Source organism: Zootoca vivipara, chromosome 7 (genome assembly GCF_965207765.1).
Source record: "Zootoca vivipara chromosome 7, rZooViv2.hap1.1, whole genome shotgun sequence".
Lineage (NCBI taxonomy): Eukaryota > Metazoa > Chordata > Lepidosauria > Squamata > Lacertidae > Zootoca > Zootoca vivipara.
Window position 1 is genome coordinate 50,415,593 of NC_142590.1, and position 25,680 is coordinate 50,441,272.

Genomic DNA, 25,680 nt, shown 5'->3' on the forward strand with positions numbered 1-25,680 from the left:
TGCCCTTTTGTTTCCAGGAGTATCCTGTACAAGGCAACACTATAGATATAATTGTATGTGGTAGTGATAATGTTTCCTCTATTTGAGATGGAAAGGGGTACAGTTATGCCATTGTCAGAAGTATTGGCTTTTTAACGTTCGTGCATTTGTTTATTTCAAAATATATCTACGCTGCATTTCTATGCAAAGCCCATCTGAAATGGTTTACAGCAATAGAAGAACTACAGTGGTACCTCGCAAGATGAAAAGAATTCGTTCCACGGGTCGTGCCTTCTTACAAAAATTTTCATCTTGTGGAAACAAACGGCAGACGGCCAAAACAAACAAACAAACAAACAAGCAGCAAAAACCCCCCGTCTTGCGAGATGTGGCCATAGAAAGCTTCGTCTTGCGAGGCAACAAAGAATCGCTAGACGCTTTCGTCTAGCAAGTTTTTAGTTCCACGAGGCATTCGTCTTGCGAGGTACCACTGTATATCATTTAAATACAAAATAATGAAACCCATCCTATTTGTTAGGTTTGACTTGCTCATGGTTTTCTGTGTATATATGTATGTGTGCTATGATATTTGTGCTTCTGGAAGTGAAAAACCCCTTTGCTCTGCCATCACTTGTCCTTGTCTTGTTTCCTTTGCCACAGCTCAGAATGGAAACATGCACAGGAAAACAAAACAGAAATACACTGTCTGTATTGGGTAGAATGCTTTCAGATCTGCATACACACATTTCTTTTCTGGGGCTTCCTGAATCTTGCTATGCAGTGGGTTTTTGAAACAGAATGGATTTCATATTCTCACAAGGATATGCAACGAACCTAGCATGAATCCTCAGGTGTTTACACTTTGCCATCCTGGGATTCAGGAAATTTGACCCTGAATGAATGCAGTGCCAGCAGGGCATGTGCCACTCCAGGGCTGTTTCTCCTCTTGACGTCATAGGATTTCAATAAAAGCAGCTTCAGGTTACTGCAAGGAAACCAGTGCAAGTAATAACATCGACGGGTCCAAACACTCAGAAAAACCTCACTCTCTTGAAAACTGCTGGAGCTGACACACCTTTTGTGCAGAGTTCTAGCTTTCAGGAAAATTCACTCCCAATGAATTTCAGAAGGCTGGTCTATTAATCAGACAGTGGTTCAGCACTTTTGATATTCTGTGATATAATTATTTACAGCACAAGATTAAAAATGCTATCCTCAACTTCTGGTCTTTGGCACATGTTATCACATCCTTGTGGGTCTTTGAGCTTTTTTGGTCCTAGGACTGTGTAGGGACTTACTGGGCAATTTCTAGAAATAGAACTCCCCCATTTCAGGTTCACTTTTTGAGACAAAAACACGTGGGCCTAGATTCAACAAAACAGTTGTATCAGCAATGAGTCTGGCTAGTGCAGTGTGGCTTTCCCTCATCTTCTCTCCCCATGTGCCTATGCACCCCCCCCAATCAACCCCAGAGGGTTGGGAGAATCCCTAGAACAGCACATGGGGGCAGGAGAGCAAAAAATGGTTGCGCTGGCAGAACAATAATAATAGTGTGAAATTGAATTCCTCCCATGGTTTTGTCAAAAAAGACGAGACAATCTGTTTGCCAAGCAGCAGACACAGCTATAGTGGTGACCTGCACCAGACGACTTATGAAACCTCCAAATTAAACTAAACTAAACGCGGGTGGCGCTGTAGGTTAAACCACAGAGCCTAGGGCTTGCTGATCAGAAGGTCGGCGGTTCGAATCCCTGCGACGGGGTGAGCTCCTGTTGTTCGGTCCCTGCTCCTGCCCACGTAGCAGTTCAAAAGCACGTCAAAGTGCAAGTAGATAAATAGGTACCGCTACAGCGGGAAGGTAAACAGCGTTTCCATGCGCTGCTCTGGTTTTGCCAGAAGTGGCTTATTCATGCTGGCCACATGACCCGGAAGCTGTACGCCGGCTCCCTCAGCCAATAAAGCGAGATGAGCGCCGCAATCCCAGAGTCGTTTGCAACTGGACCTAATGGTCAGGGGTCCCTTTACCTTTACCTTTAAATTGAACGAAGTATATAATTCTGAGGCATGGATTTCTTTTCTGCCCTGGTTTGGACCTTGGCATTTCGCTGACTGTATTCCTCTGATCTTCCTTAAGTTTCTTTTGTGGATTGGTCTTCAAAGATCACTGATGAAATTTCACTTCATAGTGAAACTGCCCTGATATTCCTTTTTAAACACCCCCCCCCTTTGGGCCCATGCAAATGTCACTTAAGGCTTTCCTATGTGCCTCTGTTTGATTGCAAATGACACACATTCATGCAAATGGCTGCTGGAGATTTACTGAATCTGTATGTTTCTAGAGAAGCAGACTTCTTAAATAGCATTTGCACACCTCTTCAGAAACAGGTATTAAGCTGCACATGTTCAAAAAGTCATGTTGGCAGCAGCCCTTAGAATCCAGCTAAAATCACATAGTTCAGCTATGAAGTGTCTGGACTTGGCTGGGCCAACAGAAATGTCTGATCACAGCTTGGCAGTTCCTTCCCCTCGCCCCTTTCCATGCTTTCCCCGAGGCTTTTTCAGCAAGGCAGATCCCCATGTTTGGACACGTTTTGGGGGGGGAAAGGAAGGTGTTCAAATCTTGTACTTTGTCAGAGAGATGACAATAAATGCTTTAAGGTTTTTTTAAAAACACACACACACACACACACACACACACTGTGGGTGGCTGGCTGGGTGTAACAGACAACATTATTGCACATAAACCCCACCCATTGAGGACATAGCAGCAGGACCGCTGATTCCATTCATACCCTCTGCTCAGAAGCAGCTCTGTGTCCAGCAGGATCCGCAGGAAGCAGAGCCATTCCACTAATGTATTCACACCTCTGCTCTAATTCTGGTGTTCAGTCCTCAGGGAGACTTCCAGCTAAGTCACCGAACTGCTGGTGCAGTTTAACCTTGACACGACTCACTTGCAAGCACATGTGCCTATTCCTTTGGTGATGATGGCAGAGGCAAGGAGTGGGGGCGACCCTGCGCTAAATGATGTGGGATGCATTGTCCACACTGACTGCTGTGGCTCGCCAGGGTTTCAGTTAGGGTTCTCTACCAGTCCTACCCGGAGATGCCAGGGTTTGAACCAAAGACCTTCTGCACCGAGCAGATGCTGTACCACTCAGCTACATCCATTCCTTTTGCTGTATCCCTGGGGATGCCAGCGCATTGCTGTACCCTCAAGCTCCATTTATTCTCTGGGTTAACCCTTCTTTATTTAAGTGATGGTCTTTGGTGAGGGTGCAGGGCTGATTTCCAGGTAGGAATTTTGAAACTTTTTGGCTCAGCCCTTATTCTTGTCTGGCCTTCCTCAGATCACTCTGGTCAGACCTCACCTGGAATACTGTGTCCAGTTCTGGGCACCACAGTTCAAGAAGGATACTGACAAGCTGGAACGTGTCCAGAGGAGGGCAACCAAAATGGTCAAAGGCCTGGAAACGATGCCTTATGAGGAATGGCTTAGGGAGCTGGGTATGTTTAGCCTGGAGAAGAGAAGGTTAAGGGGTGATATGATAGCCATGTTCAAATATATAAAAGGATGTCATATAGAGGAGGGAGAAAGGTTGTTTTCTGCTGCTCCAGAGAAGCGGACACGGAGCAATGGATTCAAACTACAAGAAAGAAGATTCCACCTAAACATTAGGAAGAACTTCCTGACAGTAAGAGCTGTTCGGCAGTGGAATTTGCTACCAAGGAGTGTGGTGGAGTCTCCTTCTTTGGAGGTCTTTAAGCAGAGGCTTGACAGCCATCTGTCAGGAATGCTTTGATGGTGTTTCCTGCTTGGCAGGGGGTTGGACTGGATGGCCCTTGTGGTCTCTTCCAACTCTATGATTCTGATATATGGGCTCCCAGCTTGTTACCTGGAGGAGAAAAAGTATGAAAAATAAGAAATTGTACCATTAATCTCCAGCACAGGCGATTGATGACGCATTGGGGCACATCAGTTCTTGTACTGAGAGACAGTAAGGACCCACAGCCCCTTCACGGACTTGTTCAGTACATGAGAGGTTGTTTTGTGTGACGCTCCCTCTAGTTTTCTATGTACAAGCATTTGTGTGTGAGGTGTGTATATGAATGTGGAAATCTGAGCATTTGCCAATCTTTGAGCACCTACTAGCAGTAGAACAGTCCAGACCAGGCAGAGGTTGACCACTTAGTCTGCTGTTTGTGAGGAGCTGGTCCTAATTCATGAGGAAGAGTCAGGACCTGCTAAGGTAGGGGTTTCCAATATGATGCTCTCTAGACAATGAGAGTTGGGAGTCCAGCAAAACTCGGGGAGGGGGAAGGGGGGGGGTCACCAGATGCATTAACCCTGTGCTAAGGAATTCCACTGGTATGGGAGGCGAGGTGTCCTTGGTGTGGGACTTGCCAATAGCAGAAGCAGCTGTGTGGAATGAGACGACCAAAAAATGGCTTCCTTCCAGAACCGGTGAGAATAATTTTTTGCGCCTGCTTATTCATCACTCACTGATGAATAACTGACAGGTTTGCCAGCAACTTGGGACGGGATCCAAGAATGGAAATTATTTTCTTCTAGTGTCTGAAGTTTCTATGGTGCTATTTTAGGAGCAATTAAGAGCCATCAAGGACTTTGGTTCCATCCACCTGGGACCATCTTTCTAACAAACAATTGAAATCACTGCTACTGGTAGGCCAATTTTCAAAGCAATTTTCACATGTTTTGCCAGGGTGGGGCAAAAATATCACTCAAGGATCAGATTAATCTTCAAGCAGGGGAATTTAAAGAACTTTTTAGGGTAGATCTACCTTTAAATACAAGGTTGCTAGTTCCCCCTTTTAAAAAATGGTCACAGTGTGAATGGCACCCACAAATTGCAAGGCTGATTTTAATTCTTTCTCAACCCTCCTTTATTTATTTTGATAATGCATTTTGTGCAGGGTCAAATGTGAAGAAGAATTATTCTTACTGCTTAATAGAACTTTTCCATCCTTGCCGAAAAGCTGTACATGCTATTACATTTGCAGGAATTGCTATTGCTTCCTAAAAGATGTATGAGAATCTCTTTTCCTAGCATTTGAGAGCTACAGGAGGGATGGCGATAATGAAAAACGGCCCTCTTTTTCTAGCATCTAAAAGCTGTAGAAGGATTTGCATTCTCACATAGCTCTTAGACACTAGCAGTGACACAAGGGGAGGTGGACTCCCACAGCTAAGAGTCTTGTCTTTTCCAGACTTTTCAGATACTGTATGTAAGATTTACATCGTATTTAACCTGAAAGTTAACATTAGTAGAAAGAGAATAATTTGGTGAGCAGCAGCTCTTAATAATCAGTGGTGAGCGTTAGAAGAATGCAATGCTTTTAGGCTTCCCACAGGCAATTGGTTGGCCACTGCGAGAACAGGATGCGCTAGGTGGGACATGGGCCTGATCCAGCAGGCGCGTCTTATGTTCTTATGAATTGTGGTTTTAGCAAGCTAACGCTTGCTAACGTCTTCTCGTTACAGATTGCCTCTTTAGAGTATGTCCTATGAACCGCTACTCCGCCCAGAAACAATACTGGAAAGCCAAGCAAACCAAACAGGACAAGGACAAAATAGCCGATGTGGTACTGCTGCAGAAACTTCAGGTATGACAAGCTCCAAAAAACGTATTAACCACATTTCTTTCTGATCTGGCAAGGCTGGAGGACCTTTCCATTGCTTCCTGCTTTAGACCTTGCTGTATTGTCTATTGTCTACCCTCAGCATCATCCTTGCTGCCCCCTGGAATTCGTAGGGTGGAAGGCCAACAGTAGGGGGAGCCAGAGCCAATGACAGACAGAGCCAACTCAAGAGCCAGCCTCTTGGTTGTTCTGCCACCCTCAGAAGCTCAGCTGTAAGGGATTCTCTGTGGCAAAGCCTCAGTTGTGGAATTCCCTCCCCGCAGAGTTTCATTTAGCAACTTTCATCATATCCTGGTCTCTCTCTCTCTCTCTCTCTCTCTCTCTCTCTCTCTCTCTCTCTCTCTCTCTCTCTGTGTGTGTGTGTGTGTGTTTGTGTGTGTGTGTGTGTGTGTGATACCTTTGTGTATACAGTGATACCTCAGGTTTCGAATGTCTCCATTGATGAACGTTTCGGTTTTCGAATGCCGTAAACCTGGAAGTAAATGCTTCGATTTTCGAACACACCTTGGAAGTCAAACATGCCACACAGCTTCTGCTGAGTGCAAGATCTGGAGGTGTAGCTGTTGGCTATTGAGGTTTTGGGTTTTGAATGTTTCGAAGTCAAACCGTCTTCTGGAATGGGTTATGTTCGAAAACTAAGGTACCACTGTATGTATGTATGTATGTATGTATGTATGTATGTATGTATGTATGTATTTACAGTGGTACCTCAGGTTGCGGACCTGATCCGTTCCAGGATGTCAGTCGCCGAGTCTGCGCCTGCGCAAAGTGCAATTTTGCGCTTCTGCGCAGGCGCGTAGGTTACGGACGCGCCGAACCCAGAAGTAACCCGTTCCGGGCCTTCTGGGTTTGGCGCGTCTGTAACCCAAAAAGACGCAACCCACAGCGGACGCAACCCAAGGTATGACTGTATGTATGTATGTATGTACGGATGTACAGTGGTGTCTTGACTTACGAAGGCGATCTGTTCCGCGGCGCTCTTCGTAAGTCGAAACCTTCGGTTGTTGAAGCGTCTATTGTGCGCGATTTTGCGCTTTGCGCATGCGCAGACTGTGCAGGCAGTGAAAAGACTTCCGGGTTTGCCGACTTCGTAAGTCGAAACCTTCGAAAGTCGAGGCATTCAGATGTCGAGGTACCACTGTATATGGGATCCACTCTATTGTGATAGAAAATTGTTTTTAATATTGTATTTTTAAATTGCTATAACCTACCCTGGGAAGAAGTAATAATGATAATAGTAATAATCCTCCAAATTTATCTTCACTGCTTTATGGCATATAAACTTTCTCTTTTGGGGGAATTTTGTTTATTTATTCATAATTTTCAATTTTATACCGTACATTTCACTAATTTTATACATTTCACTAAAAACTTTCTTTTTAAAAAAGCTGAGATTCTTAGGATGCTGAATTCTGTGCCCAGAACCATTCCTGCATGTGTGCATTGTGCAACTGGGAAATGCACACTGGCCTGACTTTATAGAAGGGCTTGTATTTGCACTGCCATTTCACACACCCCCTCTGTATAATGAGCCCCAGCTGTTCTTCTGGTTCCCTGGATCACGCCCAGTGCCTCCCCCCCCCACCTTGTGTAATGAGATTCTAACAGTAATTCACACCATCAACAATTGTGGTTAGCCTACATGGAGACAAATGAGTAAATTAATACGGTATTTGAAATATAATGGAAGTAGATTTTCTGTGCAAGGAGGGGCATAGCTTGGCTCCATTGTTCCTCACCTCTCCCAGCTGAGGCATTTATGTAATGCATTGATATGCTGCCGCTCAGCCATAATTTCTGAGGAGTGTCCCCAGCAAAACAATAAATAAAAAGAGCAAAGCAAAAATGCAAGTCCAACACCCAAACAAAATAACCCACAACAGAAAAAAAAGATTTAAAACAGAGGCAGAAAAACCAGCCCTAACATTCCTGATTCTTCAAAAGTGCTTGTGTGTTTTGAGGCTACAATGCAGCCTTGTTGCAGACAACTTTTAAAAAACGAGGCCTGTTTTCATTTTTTAAGGACAACCCCCCCCCTCACCAGGTTAGGCTGATAACTGTATTTCAATCAGAGGAAATGATTTTCTAAAATAGAAACAGAAAGAACGGAAATCCAGTCACACCTTTTTTTTTTTTAAGAACGATCTGAATTTTCCTGGGGCAATTCTCCCAAATATTTGAAGCTGAACGGCACCATCAGAGCCAGCTTTGCAGCAAAGTTTTGCACGTGTGTACTCAGTATCAAGTCTCAGTGAGTTCAGTACACAAATCCCATTAAACTGTGTATTGGGTTGCAGTCTAAATTCATTTTGGTGGCTTTGGTGAAATTGTAACCCATTTTTAAGCATCCTGATGGACTCTGTTCTGCTCCATTGGGGTGATCAGAAGGCATTCCTGTCCTCCTTCCCATGTTGAACCTAGGTGAGATTCTGCCTTCTGAGCCCTTGTTATCAGGCAGGAACAGCAACATCCTTAGAGCTTCCACCTTCTAATTTTGGGCCTTTCATATGGAACACCTTAGCTGACCAGCTCCCTTCTGAGCCTTAGAAGACTGGTTTTTGTTTTAAATTATTATTTATGAAGGCTCTTTGAATTGTAGGTGGGCTAGAGATAGAGGCTGCTTTTATTCAGTCCTTGGCTATTTCCTGATCCCTGCTGGTTATGCTATTGTTTGCTAATTTATTTATTTTGGAAAATATATCTTGCTCTCTGTCCAACAATCACTAAAACAACAAATACAGCTACAAGTCAGGAGCAGATAAAATGCTAAAGTAACAAATAATCTTAACATGCAAGTACCGGTCACTGCAAAATTAAGACAAGAGATTAACAAACAATTGAATGGCACTGTAATTTTTTATTGTGGGCACAGGTTTTTTGGTGAATGAGGTTTTTTTTAGAAATAACATTGATTCGTGTTAAAAGTAAATGAATGCACAAAACCATCCTCCTTTGCCAGTCAATGTGGTTTGCAGGCTTCCACATGGGAAGATCTGTTCCCATGTGGGCTGCGCGTTCCCCTATACACTGTGCTTGCTCAGTTCAAGCTCCACTCCTAGCCTAGCCTTCTGAAAATGGGATCCCTTACCTTCTTACTTGTTGATTTGTAATTCCTTGCCATGAAGGTTATTCCTCCAGCTGTGCTCTAAGAACCAGTAAAGTTATTTAAGGTGGGTCCACCACTTACACATAATTTACTTACATGATTGCAACCTTAGGCACATGCCCAATGAATGGATGAATGAATGAATGAATGAATGGAGATGGGAAATCTGTGCCACTGAAAGAGCTTTTTAAGCCCTCTGCTTTGCTGACCTGACTCTGGGAAGGGCTCTCAAGGGCTCTAGTAACCATGGCAAAGCAGAGCTCCCATATGTCCAACCCTTGGGGCTGATGCAAAAGGACACCCTGCCCCATGGTAACAAAATCTGCCAGGCTGAGGAACCAGGTCACACTCCCCCATCTTGCTTCCAACAAAGGTAATCAAGCAGGGAAACCAAAGCTGTTCCAAACTGTGTACACATTTTAAGCTTAAAATGCATCTAAGGTCATTCTTACTCTCAATGGCTTGGGGATCGAAGATGGCTTGGGGAAAAAACTCATCAAAACGCAGAAATTCCTAAGAAACAACAGGACAGATCTAGATTGTAGCTAACGTTGTATGTACACCACTTCCCAGACTGCATTGGATGCAGAGTAAAATTCAGACACAAATTCAATCTGGACACAAATTCAGGCTGGAAGCCAGATTGAAATGCAGCTGCAAATGGGCCTACTGGTTCAAAAATATAATTGTGTCTTTTTAAAAGCTCTACCCTAGGCAGATGCTAAGGGCTGGCTTCCAGTAATGCTAGCCAAGGGTTCCTGTTGTTTTTGGTTTGGAGTGGAGATGGGCAGATGGGTTCAATTTGCACCTGTGCAGTGGCACTTCATTGTTCCTGGTGAGCCATAGTTTGTTTGAACTCTGGCTTACTGTTACATGCAAATTAGGCTGTACTATACTTTCTCCAATCATGGTGTAGAGAAGGAAGCTACAGGTCACTGAGTTCTCTCCGCAAACAGTGGAAACAATCTGTCACATTTTTTTTTTACAGCTGTTAAGGTTAAAAACTTGCATTCAAAAAGCAAGCAAACTAAAAAGAATGGAGATGCCTCTTTCTCCTCTCTCCTCTCCTCTTTCATTAGGTTTTCCCCTTTTCTTCTTCCTTCCTTTGTTCTATTTTAGACCAAGTACTGTAGCTGTTTTATATTAGTATATTATAAAAAAGATACTTTGTAATTGGTATGTATTTTTGTATATCTCCGAATAAGTATCAATAAATAATAGTTATTTTTTAAAAAGCAAGCAAGCAAGAAGTCTCACAAAACTGAATTTTGCATCTAGTATCTTAATGTGAAATTGGGAATATGCACAGCCCTGAATACAGACCATTGTGCCAGTTTAACCTTTATGGGCGACACTCAGGAAGAGCAAGGACTCCACTGAAGCACAGAGAGAATTTCAAATGGTGCCTTCATTTGCTGTTGCTTCTGATTTCTTCCTAGGATCAGAAGGTTCAATCATGCACACTTTTCTTTGCCTTGCGTACCTAGATCCGTTCCACTATCTGCTCCATCCCATACTTCCTGTACTCTGACCCAGCCCAGGAGCCTCAGGGGTTATTTGCTTATTTTTCTTTCAGTTCCTTTTGCTGCCGGTATTTCTCCTGAGCAGCAGGCTTGTCCCAAACTGTGCGTGCTCTGCTTTCCTCCCCTTTGCTACCAGACTGGAAACCGAGTCAAATATTAATCCGGTGTTTTGGAGAGATCAGGGTTTAATTAAATAAAGAGTGCAGTAGCGTTTCTGAGGGCTTTGGATTGCCAGTGAAGCATCTGAGAAGAGCCAGCCTCTGCCAGGGTGGATTTGTGGTCAGGGCACCACCTACTTGGAAGATGGTTTTGTTCCATGGCTTGAAGTGGTTGACTCATGGCTAATGGTTGTTCTCTTGCACCGCACAAGCAATTCTCTTTCCTGCAGGGCAGCCTCAGGAATCCACCCTCACCGCTCCCTTCTTTTTTTCTTTTTCTTTTTTCTTTTACATAGTCAAACATTTAATCTCATTACATTTGTTGTATTTACAATTTATCTTTTACGTTTATCCATATCATTGTCTCCTAGTCTTAATTCTCAAATTAGAGATTCAACTTAACATTCAAGACTTAAACTTAGAATTTAAGATTACAAATTCGACTTCCACACTACTTTCTTCTGCTATTTTTGAATTCGCATGTCTGGTTGCGCGGTATAACATTCCTTATAGTTTCAGTCCATTTTCAGCTTTCTTCATATGATTATTAAACCTTTATATTCTTACTTATATACTTATATCGTCTTACTTAAACCCCATTTTTTTGTTTATTTTTTTGTTTCTTTGCTATACATTGTATTTGTATTTTCTATCTGTATATCCAATAAAGATTTCTAATTTGTTGTTGTGGATTCATTTCCTTCTGCGAGTAATTTCTTATTAAAGATGTTATTTTAATTCTACTATCTTGTCTATGTATGTTATAAATTTCCCCCATTCTTTCATATACACCCCACTGCCTTGCTGTCCTATTCTCGATGTTAGTTTTGCAATTTCCATGTACTCCACAATTTTCTTTCGCCAGTCCTTCCACTGATGGAATTAGCTCTTGTTTCCAAACCTGAGCTAGAATTACCCTCGCTCCTGTATTCACATAAAAAGGAACCATTTCACGTTATCTTTCTCAACATCTTTTCCCACCATTCCCAACAGGAATGCCTTTTATTTTTTTTTGTAATTCCTGGTTTGGATTCATTCTGTTATGGTCTGTGTTTCCCTACAGCATGCTGCACAGATGGAGCAGAAGCAGAACGAAACCGAGAATAAGAAGGTGCATGGGGATGTGGTGAAGTATGGAAGCGTCATACAGGTATGGAAGGTTGTTTTTCTCCTCCGCTTCTGAGAGCTGGGAAAGGTGAAGGAAAGGCAACCAAAAGCGGTTGGGGGGGAGTGGGGCCGGCAGAGCAACTCGCCTTTGAGGAAAAGAAAGGTTTAGAGAAAAATGGTGATTGAGGAGGGATGTAGAAAAGCATGTATGGTGTGGGAAATGTGGACAGAGAGAGGTTTTTCTCCCAGTCTCCTAATACTAGAACCCGGAGATACCCAACGAAGCTGAATCTTGGGAGAGTCGGGGAAGAAAAGAAAGCATTTCCTCACACAGTAAGTAGTGAAATGATGGAATTCGCTTCCACAATATGTGGTTATGACCACCAATTTAGAAGGCTTGGGAAGGAGATTAGATTACTTCCTAGAGCAGGCATCCCCAAACTGCGGCCCTCCAGATGTTTTGGCCTACAGCTCCCATGAGCCCTAGCTAACAGGACCAGTGGTCAGGGATGATGGGAATTGTAGTCCAAAACATCTGGAGGGCCAAAGTTTGGGGATGCCTGTCCTAGAGGGTTAGGCTCTCAATGGTTACTAGATATGATGGCTGGTTGTGAGGCGGCATGCCTCTGAATAATAATTTTATTTATTGGTGAACAACAACAGTGTGAGAGAGCAATTGCCCTCATCTCCTGCCTACTGTGGGAAGCAGAATTGGAGTGGTGTGATTCAGCAAGGCTCTTATATTTCTGATCCTACATTTTTGCTCCCAGTTCCCTGGTAAGAGTGATTGATTGTTAAGCCAGTCTGGGAATTTTAGCTCTGGGAGGGGTGTGGGCCTGTGGGGGGGGTCTCCCATCAACTCTCAGCTCCCAGAATTATTGGGTGGGAGGGAGCCACGATGGGTTAAAGTGTTATCATAGTGCTTTTAACATACTGTATGTTGTGAATGTGGCCTAAGTTTTTCTCAAGCACTCTGTGTAACCGAGTACCGCACAAGGTTCCAGGTAGGAACTGTCCTGCTTCGTGTTTGGTTTTCCAGCTTCTCCACATGAAGAGTAATAAATACCTGACCGTTAACAAGCGCCTCCCTGCCTTATTGGAGAAGAATGCCATGAGGGTGACGCTCGATGCCACAGGCAATGAAGGCTCCTGGCTCTTCATTCAACCCTTCTGGAAACTGAGGAGCAATGGAGATAATGTGAGTGTGTTATGGGGAGGCAGAAAATAATATGTGACTCTTCCCAGTAATACTGCTATAAGCTTTAGGCCATGTGGTGCCCCCTAGATGTGGCTGGACTACAACTCCCACCATCCCTATCAATGGCCATGCTTTCTGGGGTTGATGGGAGTTGGTAGTCCAACAACATCTAGAGGTCACCTTGTTTGCTATCCCTGCTGTAAGCTATAGATCTCCCAAGGCTTTACAAGCAGGGATTGATTTAGGATTGTCCACTTCCCAGTGGAGCAGGTGCCACTTTTAAGGAGGAGAAATCTCTGAGAGAGGCAGCAACTTGACTCGAAACACACAAGGAGTTTGGCGACTGAGCTCCCAGGATGGACTCTCAGCCCCAAATCCCAGGAAGATATTTCCACATTTTCTATCCTGAAATTTGTTAAAGGAGAGATTGATTTGGGGGTACTGTGTCATGGAAAGGAGTACATAATCTGGCCAAGTTCACAGATGCTTCTTTATTACTCAGTGGTTGCAGTGTCAAATGATGATTTATGTGTGCGTGGCAACAGGGCCGTCTTGAGCAGATCGCGCGCCCTGGTGCTGAGGGGCGGAGATCGCTCCGCCGCCCGCCCCGCCCTCGCAGGGCGCAATTGGTTTTCATGCGGCTTTGCCGCGCAGCGCCCTCCTTCCCAGGCCGGCGCCCAGCTTACCAGCCCCGCGCCATGGTGCACTGCACCACCGGGGGTCTACGACAAGCCGGGCCTGCGTGGCAACAGCTGCAGACTGAGTTTTCATATCAGCTCACACAAAGTGCTTTTTGATAGAGGTGGTTCACATTGTTGCAAGTACTGTAATTGAATGCTAAGGTATCAACTTAAGAGCTACTGGGTGATATGCATGCATATGCGAATCAGCTTCCCCCCCCCCCCCACTGGAATGTGTTTGCAATTCAAATGGGTAACTAAAGATTGGGCGGGAAATGTGGGATTTGTTGGCTGCAGACTTACACTTAGTTACCTGGAAGTAAGCCTCATTGTGCTCCTTATCTTATCTTTGAGTAGACATGCATGGACTTGTGCTACCAATTCCTCAGTTGCCACATTTTCTTCATGTTCACTGGAGGTATTTTACCGGTAGGCCAACACTCACTAACCCCGAGGTTCTCAGACTGTGGTCCACAGACCACCAGTGGTCTGCTTCATTCAGGTTGTCCATGGTGTGTCTGAAGAACATCACATGTTGAATTCTACAGCTTTCCAATTGTAATACAGTAACCTAGATACAATTTAAGACATCAAAGAAGTGCTAAAAATAAAAATAAAAAATCCTACAGCATCTAGCACAGCGCATTACAGTTGCTACAGGAGGCAGGAAAGAATCTTTAAGTGATCTGCCAAGGTCCTCAGCAACATTTAAGTGGTCGGGGGGGGGGCGAGGCGGTGTGTGGGGGGGAGACTTTGGAACTGCTGTCCTAACTATTATGACATCCTTTCCCAGGTAGTTGTTGGAGACAAGGTGATTCTGAATCCTGTGAATGCTGGGCAGCCTCTACATGCTAGCAACTATGAACTCGCTGATAACCCAGGATGCAAAGAGGTACTAGGAATTGGGAGAAGGGAAGTGGTGTGAATATGGGGCGTTAATGACAGTGGCCTAAGCTAGATTGCTATTTTAGATCCCCCCTTACAGGATTTCATTTGGGGCTAGTTGTGCGTGTGGTGCTGTGATCTAAACCACTGAACCTCTCGGGCTTGCTGATCAGAAGGTTGGCTGTTTGAATCCCCGCGATGGAGTGAGCTCCCGTTGCTCTGTCCCAGCTCCTGCCAACCTAGCAGTTCAAAAGCATGCCAGTGCAAGTAGATAAATAGGTACTGCTGGGGTGAGAAGGTAAACAGCGTTTCTGTGCACTCTGATTTCCGTCACGGTGTTCCATTGCACCAGAAGTGATTTAGTCATGCTGGTCACATGACCCGGAAAGCTGTTTGTGGACGAATGCCGGCTTCCTCAGCCTGAAAGTGAGATGAGTGCTGCAACTCCATAGTTGCCTTTGATTGGACTTAACCGTCCAAGGGTCCTTTACCTTAGTCGTATGTTGCATGTGCATCTTCTAACAGCTCTTTGTTTTCCTAGGTGAATTCTGTCAATTGCAACACCAGCTGGAAGATCAACTTGTTCATGCAGTTTCGGGACCACATGGAGGAAGTGCTTAAAGGGGTAATTATGAGCGTGTGTCCATCAGCCTTGAGTCGCTCTGCTGAGGACATCTGCTGAGTTTAGTTTGGCTTTCAAAGAACCTTGCTTTAGTGTTTGCTCCTGGTTTAAAACAAAATATGGTTTGTCACTGAACAAGCTAATTTCAAACCATGGGCCATGAAGCTGGTTGGTTTAACTTATCATTGCTTTGAACCAGGAACCCTGGTTTGCACATAATGGTGACTAGAAATTGTTTGAAAGGAAACTCAACTTGGCAGAAGTATTCCTCCTAGTCTTGTGGGAGGAGGAGAAGGAAGGGGGAAGTGTTCAAGCTTGATATCTTACTTGCCCTTGATGAAGCTCATCCACAGAGCTCCAAACCATGCTTTAGTGTTAACGTGCAGAGTATGCAATTATTCCCTTGCATTGTGGTTTCCCTAGAGTCTAGACCAGGCATAGGCAACCTTGGCTCTCCAGATGTTTTGGAACGACAACTCCCATGATTCCTGACCAATGGCTCTGTTAGCTAGGGATCATGGGAGTTGTAGGCCAAAACATCTGGAGAGCCAAGGTTGCCTATGCCTGGTCTAGACAGCAAGAAACTATATTTGCATATATATTTTTTTTGTATTTGACTGACAGGGGGACGTGGTCAGGTTGTTCCATGCAGAGCAGGAGAAATTCCTCACCTGTGATGAATACAAAGCCAAGCTGCACGTTTTTCTTCGAACTACCTTGCGGCAATCAGCCACATCAGCCACAAGCTCCAATGCACTCTGGGAAGTTGAGGTGAGTGCCAGGCCTATTGCAGGTTTTTGCTTGCAAAAAGTTGCCTTTCCCTTTCCCTATATTGTTTATTTAATCTGAATGCATTATTACTTTAGCTTACATGGCAGGTCTGTGTGTTTTGGTGTCCCAATTCTGTGTCTCCCTGATGATCAACAACAGGAATGTCCATGGGAGACAGCATTGCATTCTGGGTTGTTTTAAATAGTGACAATGAGGGATTAATTGTGCTCACATGGACTTCACCTTGGCATGTACTTTCAAAGCTGTAGACCAGGCATCCCCAAACTTCGGCCCTCCAGATGTTTTGGACTACAATTCCCATCTTCCCTGACCACTGGTCCTGTTATGTAGCTAGGGATCATGGGAGTCGTAGGCCAAAACATCTGGAGGGCTGCAGTTTGGGGATGCCTGCTGTAGACCAACCTTGGAACAAATAAATTTTAGAAATTAAGCACTGGGATAATGTGACATTTCTCAAGTTTCAATTTCTTAGCTAAAATAAAGTGGTCTAAAGATTCCTATTGGATTCCTATTGGATTACTCGGCACACCAGGAGATGGCACATAACTCCTACTGAAGCCTTTGGGGAGCTAGAGAGCAAAGAATAGCCTCATCACAAGAGCCAAAGCTAGCCTAGAAAAGAAGAGTGGATTCTGGGTAAATGCATAACAATAGTGTCATCAGATTATGCTTTGTTATTACTCATTGTCAGAGTTTGCCTAATATTTTAAAAGCATCTCAAAGAAGAGAAAGGCTCTAGCTTCGCTTCTCAGCAAAATAAATCTGAAGGTGTTACCAGATGTTGATGTATCCTTTGTTTAAATCTATAAATTCCATGACCAGAGCCAATCACAAGGAGGGCTTCTGTGCAGCACTGGTGACTAATGCTTTAGTCAAGTGGCATGGACAGCTCAGGTAGACAAGTGGCCTCGAAGAGCCAGAGGATTCAAGCATTCCTGTGCTTTGGCCAGCAAAAAGGCAAGTATCAGACCTGCGACTTACAACACACTGATTTTGCTTTCCAGGTGGTCCATCATGATCCCTGCCGCGGTGGAGCTGGGCACTGGAATGGCTTATACCGCTTCAAGCACCTTGCCACGGGGAACTATTTGGCAGCAGAGGTGAGAGGAACTGAGTAGACTCTAGCCTAGCAGGTTCTGTGTAGACTCCAGTAGGTTGTGGTTTGGGTTCCCTCCACTAATCAACACTATGTTAAAGCTGAACTTCAAGCTAAAACTTGGCAATATGTTGGGATGAGTCATTTTATTGGCTCCATTTAGGGCGAACTCTAGAGCCATGCCTTTTGATGTAGTATCAGTTTGATCTTTCCTCTTTCTTTACCAAAGTGTCCCAAACCGTAAAGCCTTATAACATTCCTGAATTGCAGGCTGCATCACTATCTCCTCTGCGCATCTCCCCGCCCCTGCAGGCTAGGTTTGACTGGTGGGTAAGGACTCTCACCTGTCAATTACCTGGTGCCCACAATGATGCCCGGTGACCTGTACTTGCTTCCTTGTTGTCCAGGCCTAATTGCCATGCCAGATCCAGGCTCATGCCAGATCTGCCTACCTCACCCCCATCTTTTGCCCTGGTTGCTGTGAGTGTAGGGCTGCCGATGTGGTGATTGTTCTGCCACTTCATAAAACAGTGTTGTACTGGGTAGGGAGTTAGCATTGCACCCAAATTCTGCAGAGTGTACTTCATATTTTCAAGATCACAAACTATGCAGATTTTAGTTCGCGTTTTCATATAAACACATGCAAATCAAACTAGGTACTCCCGTCATCTGACTATGCCGTACTTCTTAAGTGAATGCATTCTCAACAATATATGTTCCATATAAGTGACATCCTATGGAGAATACCCCAGGGCTCTCCTGCACTCTCTATAGAGGGGCCTGCCATTTTTCTTATGGTGGATAGAGACTCTCCAGACTCTTCTCTGATGCTGTTTGTACAAACAGCCATTCAGAAGTAGGAGTGTGTGACTGTATTCCAAAGCGGAGTCCGCACTCCTATTTCCTCCTTGCTCAAATTCCTCTGTCAGTGAGAACAGTAGGGAAGTTATGGTGCATCATGAGGTTTGCTGAGCTGAAGCCACTCTTTATGTGAAAACAGCTGAAGGGGAGCCGTCATCTTTGAGCTGATCTTGCCTTCACTGTTATAAATGGTCCTTGGGTGACTCTAGGCCGCTCTCATAGCTCTTTCTTGCTTACAATGATGGACCAGGGCCATAAACAATATTATTGCTGGTCTGTGCTGCTCATGCCAGGCACTTCCCAGCAACTCAAGCCTACTGGTACAGCCTCTTCTGTAATGAAGCCTTTCATCACTTTATAGCCGTTTCCCTTCCTCGGCTTGATTAGTGGCTACAGAGGAAGGATTCTCTTTGTTTGTTCACTTTGAGCCAATATCTGCTTTCCCTTTTAGTGGATTAGGCTCAGTGTTTAGTAGCTCCAAAAAAAATGTGGCCTGGCAGGTTGCAACTCACTCAAACATCTCTCGTCCAAATCCTGTTTCCTTGTGCCTTTGGATAGTATGGTGATCTGGCCAAAGCAGCTGCACAGGTGTCTCCCGGAGTCTGGATGTGTAGCATTATAAACTATGTTATTCAACCTCTGGACTTTTAGTGTTATATATCTGACCCCTGTGTTTTCCTCCCTCATGGTTTTGATTTATGGACTACCTAAAATGAGGCTGCATTTTCAATTTTAATATTGTATTTTAATCTGTATTTTAATTGTTTTCTTTTGTTTTATGTCTTATTGTAATTTTATTGGTGTTAGCCGCCCTGAGCCCGGTTTTGACAGGGGAGGGCGGGGTATAAATAAAAATTTATTATTATTATTATTATTATTATTATTATTATTATTATATGACGGTTAAAAATATATCAGGGAAGTGGCTGATATTTTTATTTCTTCAACTTTCCAGGAAAACCCCAGTTACAAAGGAGACACAGGAGAACCAAAGTCCACGGTAAGTTGCCTCTTGCATTTGACTTGCTTGTGATGGTTTGGCTTAGCAGTATGCAGGAGGCAACTTTTTAGATTGGGCTTTTAAAAAGTTCACTTTTCTTTTTAAAAGTTACATTCATAAAGTCATTCATTTATTTTTATCAATTTATTTATAACCCACCCTTTGCCCTGAGGTCCTGGGGCGGGGTGGGGTTGTGTGTTACAGCATTAAAAACAATACTAAAAACAAAGTACAGGTAATAGCTTTCACAGCACTCTTATCTCAGTGCCTCTAACTGGGTACCCAGACATTATCAAGGCAAATTTCTATGCCAGTGTATGCCACAATGAAACCAATTGGCCTGGACAGGTGCCAGTCATTAATACTTTTCTCTCTCCCACCCTCCTCTCCTCTCTCTCTCCTCTGGCTTAAATTGCTTTAGAATTTTGCATCCCAAACTCATGGCCAGCAGCTGTGAAATACTAAAGCTACATTTTGTTTGCTTTATTCTTTCATTTTAGACTTTTAGGTCATGTGTGTGTATTGAAAGAGCATGTAAAAATGGCAGAATTTTAAAATTAGGACTAAATAATCAACATTTCACTGAAATTACAAGAAAAGCCACATCACAGAGAACAGCAGCAATTACTGCAATAGCAAAAACAAAATTGACTAAATAAATTTTCATACCTGGACTGGCTTGCTGTAGGTTGGTGCCCTGAAGATCCCATAGCAAGTTCATGACCATTTTTGGTGCACGAACTTTGTTGGGTTTTGCTCACACCTAACTGGGAAAAAAATTGCCTTATTTTGGGACAGGCCGGAACAAGTCGCTGCAGTCGGAGATACACAGGGGAAAAGATCAAATACCGACTGGTGGCTGTGCCTCACGGCAATGACATTGCTTCCCTTTTTGAACTGGATCCCACCACACTGCAGAAGACCGACTCTTTTGTCCCACGGTAAGTTGCTTTATCCAGGACGTCCAAAGAATCCAAGCCAGAATGGAGATATAGGACATAAGCCAGAGAGAAAGGCATAGCTGTGTGCAAATAGGAGGCATAAGAAAAGAAAGTTGAAGAAGGTCCCTGCTGGATCAGACCAAAGGCCCTGCTAATTCAGCATCTTGTTCTCATAGGGGCCAACTCAATGCCTATGGAAAGTTCACAAGCATGACTTAAATGCAGCAGAATTCTTCCCACTTGTAATTCCCAGCAATTGGTATTAAGAGGCATAGAGCCTTAGTTGAGGCAGAACATCACTCCTGCAGGTAGTAGTCACTGAGAGAGCCTTATCACCATGAATTTGTCTCCTTCTCTTTGAAAACCATCCAGGTTAGTGACCACCCATCTACATCTTGTGGGAGCAAATTCCATAGTTCAGCTATATGCTGTGTACTTTCTTTTGTTCGCCCTGAGTCTTCTGAGTTCTTGCATTGTGAGAGAGGGAAGAAAATGTTTCTCTATCCACTTTCTCTATACATGGGGCACAATCTGACGCATAAGGTGGAACTGGAGCGGAGCAGGCAGAGAATGCACACAACAGAGTACATGCAAGTAGGAAATAGGATTCAGAAGTGATGAGACTGTGGACCATGGTCTGGCCACAGCCCAGGACGCTGTTTTTAGCGGCCTACCACTGATTTCCAAAATGGTGCATAGCACCGTTGTTGTAAAGTTGTAGAGAAGCTCAGGAGAAGCGGAAGGAGGGCACCTTTGTGTTTCTTCTCTAAAACCTAACAATAATCCTGTGCCAGAAGGAAGAAGCAATGCTTTTCAAAGGGGAGGAAGGACACATGGTTTTGGAAGGGCTTTCCTCCCCATTACAGAGTTGGGGTAAGAGGCTCTTCTCCTAGCCCAGGGTGTGATGGAGAGCAAAACAGATGCAAGTGTTCGAAAGGGTGTCCTGTCCAATGAGTGCGGTTCAGAGATGAACGGTAATCCCATTGAAACCAATGGAATTTACGGCTTTAACGGCTTCGGTCTTATTAAAGTCAGTATTTATGTACCACTATATCAGGGGTGGCCAACTCCCAAGATGATCTACTCACAGAGTTAAAAACTGGGAGTGATCTACTCCCTTTTGGGGGGTTCAGGTCAAAGCTGTTGAGTTTTTTTTAAGGAAGGGAAGCCCTGTTTTTTTGGGGGGGGGTTAGGTCAAACTTGTTGAGCTTCTTTTAGGAGGGAGGGAGGCCCATTTTTGTTTAGGGCTTTAGGCCATAGTTCAGCTTTTTTTAGGGAGGAGGAAAATTTTGGGTGAGCTTTTTTTAGGGGTGCCAGTGATCTAGCAGTGATCTACCACAGATATCCAGTGATCTACTGGTAGATCACAATCTACCTGTTGGACGTGCCTGCACTATATCATTAAAAATATAAAAGTGGTTTGCAATAATATCTAGTTATAATAAAAAACAGATACAAATTTATAAACAAATAGCATCAACTAATAATCTTGGAAAGATGTATTCTTAAAAGCCTGGCAGAAAAGAAAAGTTCTCAGCAGGAGTTTAAAAGTTGAAATAGAAGGAGTGTAATATCTTCCTCATTCTTACCTTCTTGTGGTTTCAGGAACTCCTATGTCCGACTGCGTCACCTCTGCACCAACACTTGGATCCAAAGTACCAATGTACCCATTGATGTGGATGAAGAGCGACCCATTCGCCTTATGGTAAGTTTATTTCTGGGCCAGTGGCTGATTCTGCTATAAACAAGAGAACTGGTCCTTGGTGAAGGGAGCGCCAGCTTGCTACAGGAACCAATCTGGCATCCCCACCAGCCCTGTTAGTATCAGGAAGGTGGCACTGTGGCTCTGTCCCACCACAAAGGCTGCTACCGCTTCTGACTGCTAGAAGCCTTTGGTGACTGATAGTGCATGGGCAGTTCCACAGTTCTGTTTCTTGGAAGCTATCTTGGAAGCATCCAATACTGGTTGCAGCTAAGAGACAGAGCTACGAGCTAGATGGATTGGTTGGTCATATTACTGTGGCAGTAGAATGCCATGCTTGATTTTATTTATTAAGACATTTCTTTCTTGCCTCTCTCTAAAAAAATTGGACATGCAAGGTAGCTCGCAATACAATGAATACGGTGAAATATATATACACATATAAAAATACAGTGGCACACTACGCAACACCAACTATAAGAATCAGAAGAATAAAAGTGATCTAAAAACCAACCAACCCATGAGCAGAATCATCAGCTAACCCCCCCCCCCCACAAAAAAATTGTCCAGAACTTATGTCTCTCACCCAAATCAGACACTCACTTGACCTGGGCACTTTTAATAATAATAATAATAATAATAATAATAATAATAATAATAATAATAATAGATTATTATTATTATTATTATTATTATTATTATTATTATTATTACCCCGCCCATTTGGCTGGGTTTCCCCAGCCACTCTGGCGGCTTCCAAGAGAAAAATGAAATAAAATAATCTATTAAACATTAAAAGCCTCCCTAAACAGGGCTGCCTTCAGATGTCTTCTAAAAATCTGGTAGCTGTTTTTCTCTTTGACATCTGATGGGAGGGCATTCCACCGGGCGGGCACCACCACCGAGAAGCCCTCTGCCTGGTTCCCTGCAACTTGGCTTCTCGCAACAAGGGAACCACCAGAAGGCCCTCGATACTGGACCTCAGTGTCCGGGCAGAACGATGGGGGGGTGGGAAACGCTCCTTCAGGTACACTGGCACTGAAAAGAAAGGCTGGGGTGGATGGCATGTGCCTCTTGGACCAACATATTCTAGGACAGGCATGGCCAAACTTGGCCCTCCAGCTGTTTTGGGACTACAACTCCCATCATCCCTAGCTAACAGGACCAGTGGTCAGGGATGATGGGAATTGTAGTCCCAAAACAGCTGGAGGGCCAAGTTTGGCCATGCCTGTTCTAGGAGGTGTAAATTGCCAAGAAGCACAGACTTGCTTATTTGGGGGACAAAGCAAACTTTGGTATTGGATGACCAGGTTCTCTTTTTCAGCTTGGCACATGCCCCACCAAGGAGGACAAAGAGGCATTTGCCATTGTCTCTGTGCCAGTGTCAGAAATCCGTGATTTGGACTTTGCCAATGATGCCAGCTACATGTTAGCCAATGTAGTGGAGAAGATGAACGAAGGATTCCTCAGCCAGAATGACCGGAGGTAAAAATATCCCAAGTATTTTGATTCACTGTGCATGGGGAGGCAATGGTGCAATGGGATCCACTGACAGATGCAATCAACATGTGTGGTTATAGGTCCATCAACCTGAAGAACCAATAGCAGGTTGCCTTTTGCAGGGAAACAAATTTCATGTCCACGAGGTTGCCTGATCATTTTGTTTTGATTTGCATCATTTGTCTTGGACACATAATCTGATGTTTCTTGCTGCAGAATTTGAAAATGTTTGGATGTAGAATTTGGTGTAGCTTTGAATTGTAAGGAAACAAGGCAAATGATGAAGTCCATAGTTCACATCTATGTTGATTTGGTTTCTTGTTAACTACATATGTGGGGTGTGTATGTATGGTGTTAATGACCCTGGTTTGAAGGGAGTAGGGATAATTTACTGATGATGCTCACTATAACTTGTCTGGCAGGTTTGTGATCCAACTGCTGGAAGACCTGGTTTTTTTTGTCAGTGATGTACCCAACAATGGGCAGAATGTTTTGGATATCGTTGTTACCAAGCCCAACCGGGAGAGGCAGAAGCTCATGAGGGAGCAGAACATTCTGAAACAGGTGATTGGGTCTAGAGAGAAAGACTTAAGATGGAGACAAGATCATTGCAGTATTAAGTGGAGAGTTTTTACTACTTCTCCAGCCACATTTCTCTTCTGAGGCTACAAGGGAGTAAAGCACCTTACTTCTGAGAAAACATGTAGAGACATGTGCTGCACATAATAGGTCAGGCATCCCCAAACTTCGGCCCTCCAGATGTTTTGGACTACAATTCCCACCTTTCCCAACCACTGGTCCTGTTAGCAAGGGATCATGGGAGTTGTAGGCCAAAACATCTGGAGGGCCGCAGTTTGGGGATGCCTGTAATAGGTCTTTCTCCATCACTCAGCATGGGACCCAGTGGGACCCCGCAGCACAGCCATCATGGGGCCCAACAGAAGACCTCCAGGGCCACTCTCCAGAACTGGTCCTGCATGTCCTTTTCAGTATGACTGGTAACTTCCATTTCCATTGGGTAGATATTTGGGATCCTGAAGGCTCCATTCAAGGACAAGGGTGGGGAAGGCCCACTCGTACGACTGGAAGAGCTGTCTGACCAGAAGAATGCTCCCTACCAGTACATGTTCCGGCTCTGCTACAGGGTGTTGCGGCACTCCCAGGAAGACTATCGCAAGAACCAGGTAGGCTTTCGCCGACATGAGGATGTAAGTCTGTAGGAGATAGAACTTGGGGGTTCTAATATTCTGAGACCTTTAGGCACAATGATGATCCATGTGGGAAACAAAGCATTCAGACAGTGAGGAATTAGACTTGCCGTTCTAACTCGGGCGTGTTGTCCTCGTCCCGCAGGAACATATTGCCAAGCAGTTTGGCATGATGCAGTCCCAGATTGGCTACGACATCTTGGCCGAGGACACCATCACTGCCCTCTTGCACAACAACCGCAAGCTGCTCGAGAAACATATCACCAAGACGGAGGTGGAGACATTTGTGAGCTTGGTGCGAAAGAACCGGGAACCCAGGTGTGTGTCGCCCCCCCTGGCAGTGAGGCAGCCAGAGCTGCCAACTTTAGAACCAGGCCTTTTCATCTGCAGCAGTTAGCAGGTGATAATATTTATCTCCATGGTAAAGAGCTTTGGCTGCTAAATCGAGCTGTTGCTAAAGACTGAAAAATGAGGCTGCTTTTTCTGGCTAGCTGGTGATTCTAGTTCAGGGTCCTAATACTAAGGGAAACATATTTTCCAATGCTTTTACTTTTTCCTTCCATGTGGTGCCTTCTATGGCAGCTGCATGTTGTGGCAATGCCTCTTGCATGCTTGGATGGAGGCTGGAGAGTTGGGCGTGGCTATATGTGAGAACCTCTGAAGGTTGCCGTCCAAAGGGTCTCACACTTTTTGTTCCCCTTTTGGCCCCCCTTTTGCCTCTGCCCCTGCCATCACTGCCCTGCGGGCCCCTGGAAAGTTTTCCCCAAGTGAACGTGGCTGAAAAAGGTTCCCTTCTCCTGCTTTATGTGAACTCTACCCTTTTGTCAGTGTGGAAAACCACAAGTTGGTCACTCTCCTAGGTTTGTTTGACTAAAGGGAACTGAAGTGCTGTGGATATAGTGGGGTTGGCAGCGGATTGCTGGAGGGTAGCTGTGTTAGTCATGTAGGTGGAGGAGTTGAAGGCACTGGCAGTAAACGCACAGGAAAACTGTTCAAAAGGATGGTCTGAATCAGACAAGGTGGGGGGAAAACTTACACAGCGAGTGTTGATCGCTGAGATAACAGATGCACTGGGCTGTCCTTAAATATACAGTGGTACCTCTACTTACGAATTTAATGCGTTCCGGGCGCACATTTGTAAGTCGAAAAAAATTGTAAGTCGGATCCCATAGGAATGCATTGGGAGAAAAAAATTGTAAGTAGAAGCAACCCTATCTAAAAATTCGTGAGGAGAAAAAATCCTATCTAAACTTCATCCAAGATGGCGGGCGGAGCTCCATTCATAAGTAGAAACATTCGCAAGTAGAGGTACCACTGTATACCCATTTCTATGATGTTAAGAATGACGTTCTTAAAAAAAAAAGCTTGATGTTTGATTGCTATGTGTCAATGTGGGATCAGGAAGAGGATTGATTTCCTGCCCGTAATCCAGCCAAAAGCAGCTCAGATACACCTGGGTGGAAGGTAGTCCTTCTAGGTTGTTTGGAAGATGATATGATAAAACCTCTCCTATGTCTCCTAGGTTTTTAGACTATCTGTCAGATTTGTGTGTGTCGAACCATGTGGCCATTCCTGTCACTCAGGAACTGATCTGCAAGTGTGTGCTGGACCCCAAGAACACTGACATCCTGATCCAAACTGAGTGAGTATCTAGAGTGCCC

General features: G+C 44.3%; 1 protein-coding gene across 1 annotated transcript in view; it reads left to right on the top strand.

The window, feature by feature from the left end:
• The window catches only part of ITPR3 (inositol 1,4,5-trisphosphate receptor type 3), a 103,698-nt gene that overhangs the window by 34,729 nt on the left and 43,289 nt on the right, over positions 1–25,680 (top strand). Inside the window, exons 3-17 of the mRNA XM_035124051.3 lie at positions 5,483–5,604; positions 11,491–11,577; positions 12,574–12,732; positions 14,206–14,304; positions 14,839–14,922; positions 15,544–15,690; positions 16,716–16,811; positions 18,624–18,668; positions 19,467–19,609; positions 21,215–21,314; positions 22,636–22,796; positions 23,234–23,375; positions 23,834–23,995; positions 24,165–24,337; positions 25,542–25,661. Coding sequence (XP_034979942.3) covers positions 5,483–5,604; positions 11,491–11,577; positions 12,574–12,732; positions 14,206–14,304; positions 14,839–14,922; positions 15,544–15,690; positions 16,716–16,811; positions 18,624–18,668; positions 19,467–19,609; positions 21,215–21,314; positions 22,636–22,796; positions 23,234–23,375; positions 23,834–23,995; positions 24,165–24,337; positions 25,542–25,661 — 1,840 coding nt within the window. The remainder of the gene's footprint in view (positions 1–5,482; positions 5,605–11,490; positions 11,578–12,573; positions 12,733–14,205; positions 14,305–14,838; positions 14,923–15,543; positions 15,691–16,715; positions 16,812–18,623; positions 18,669–19,466; positions 19,610–21,214; positions 21,315–22,635; positions 22,797–23,233; positions 23,376–23,833; positions 23,996–24,164; positions 24,338–25,541; positions 25,662–25,680) is intronic.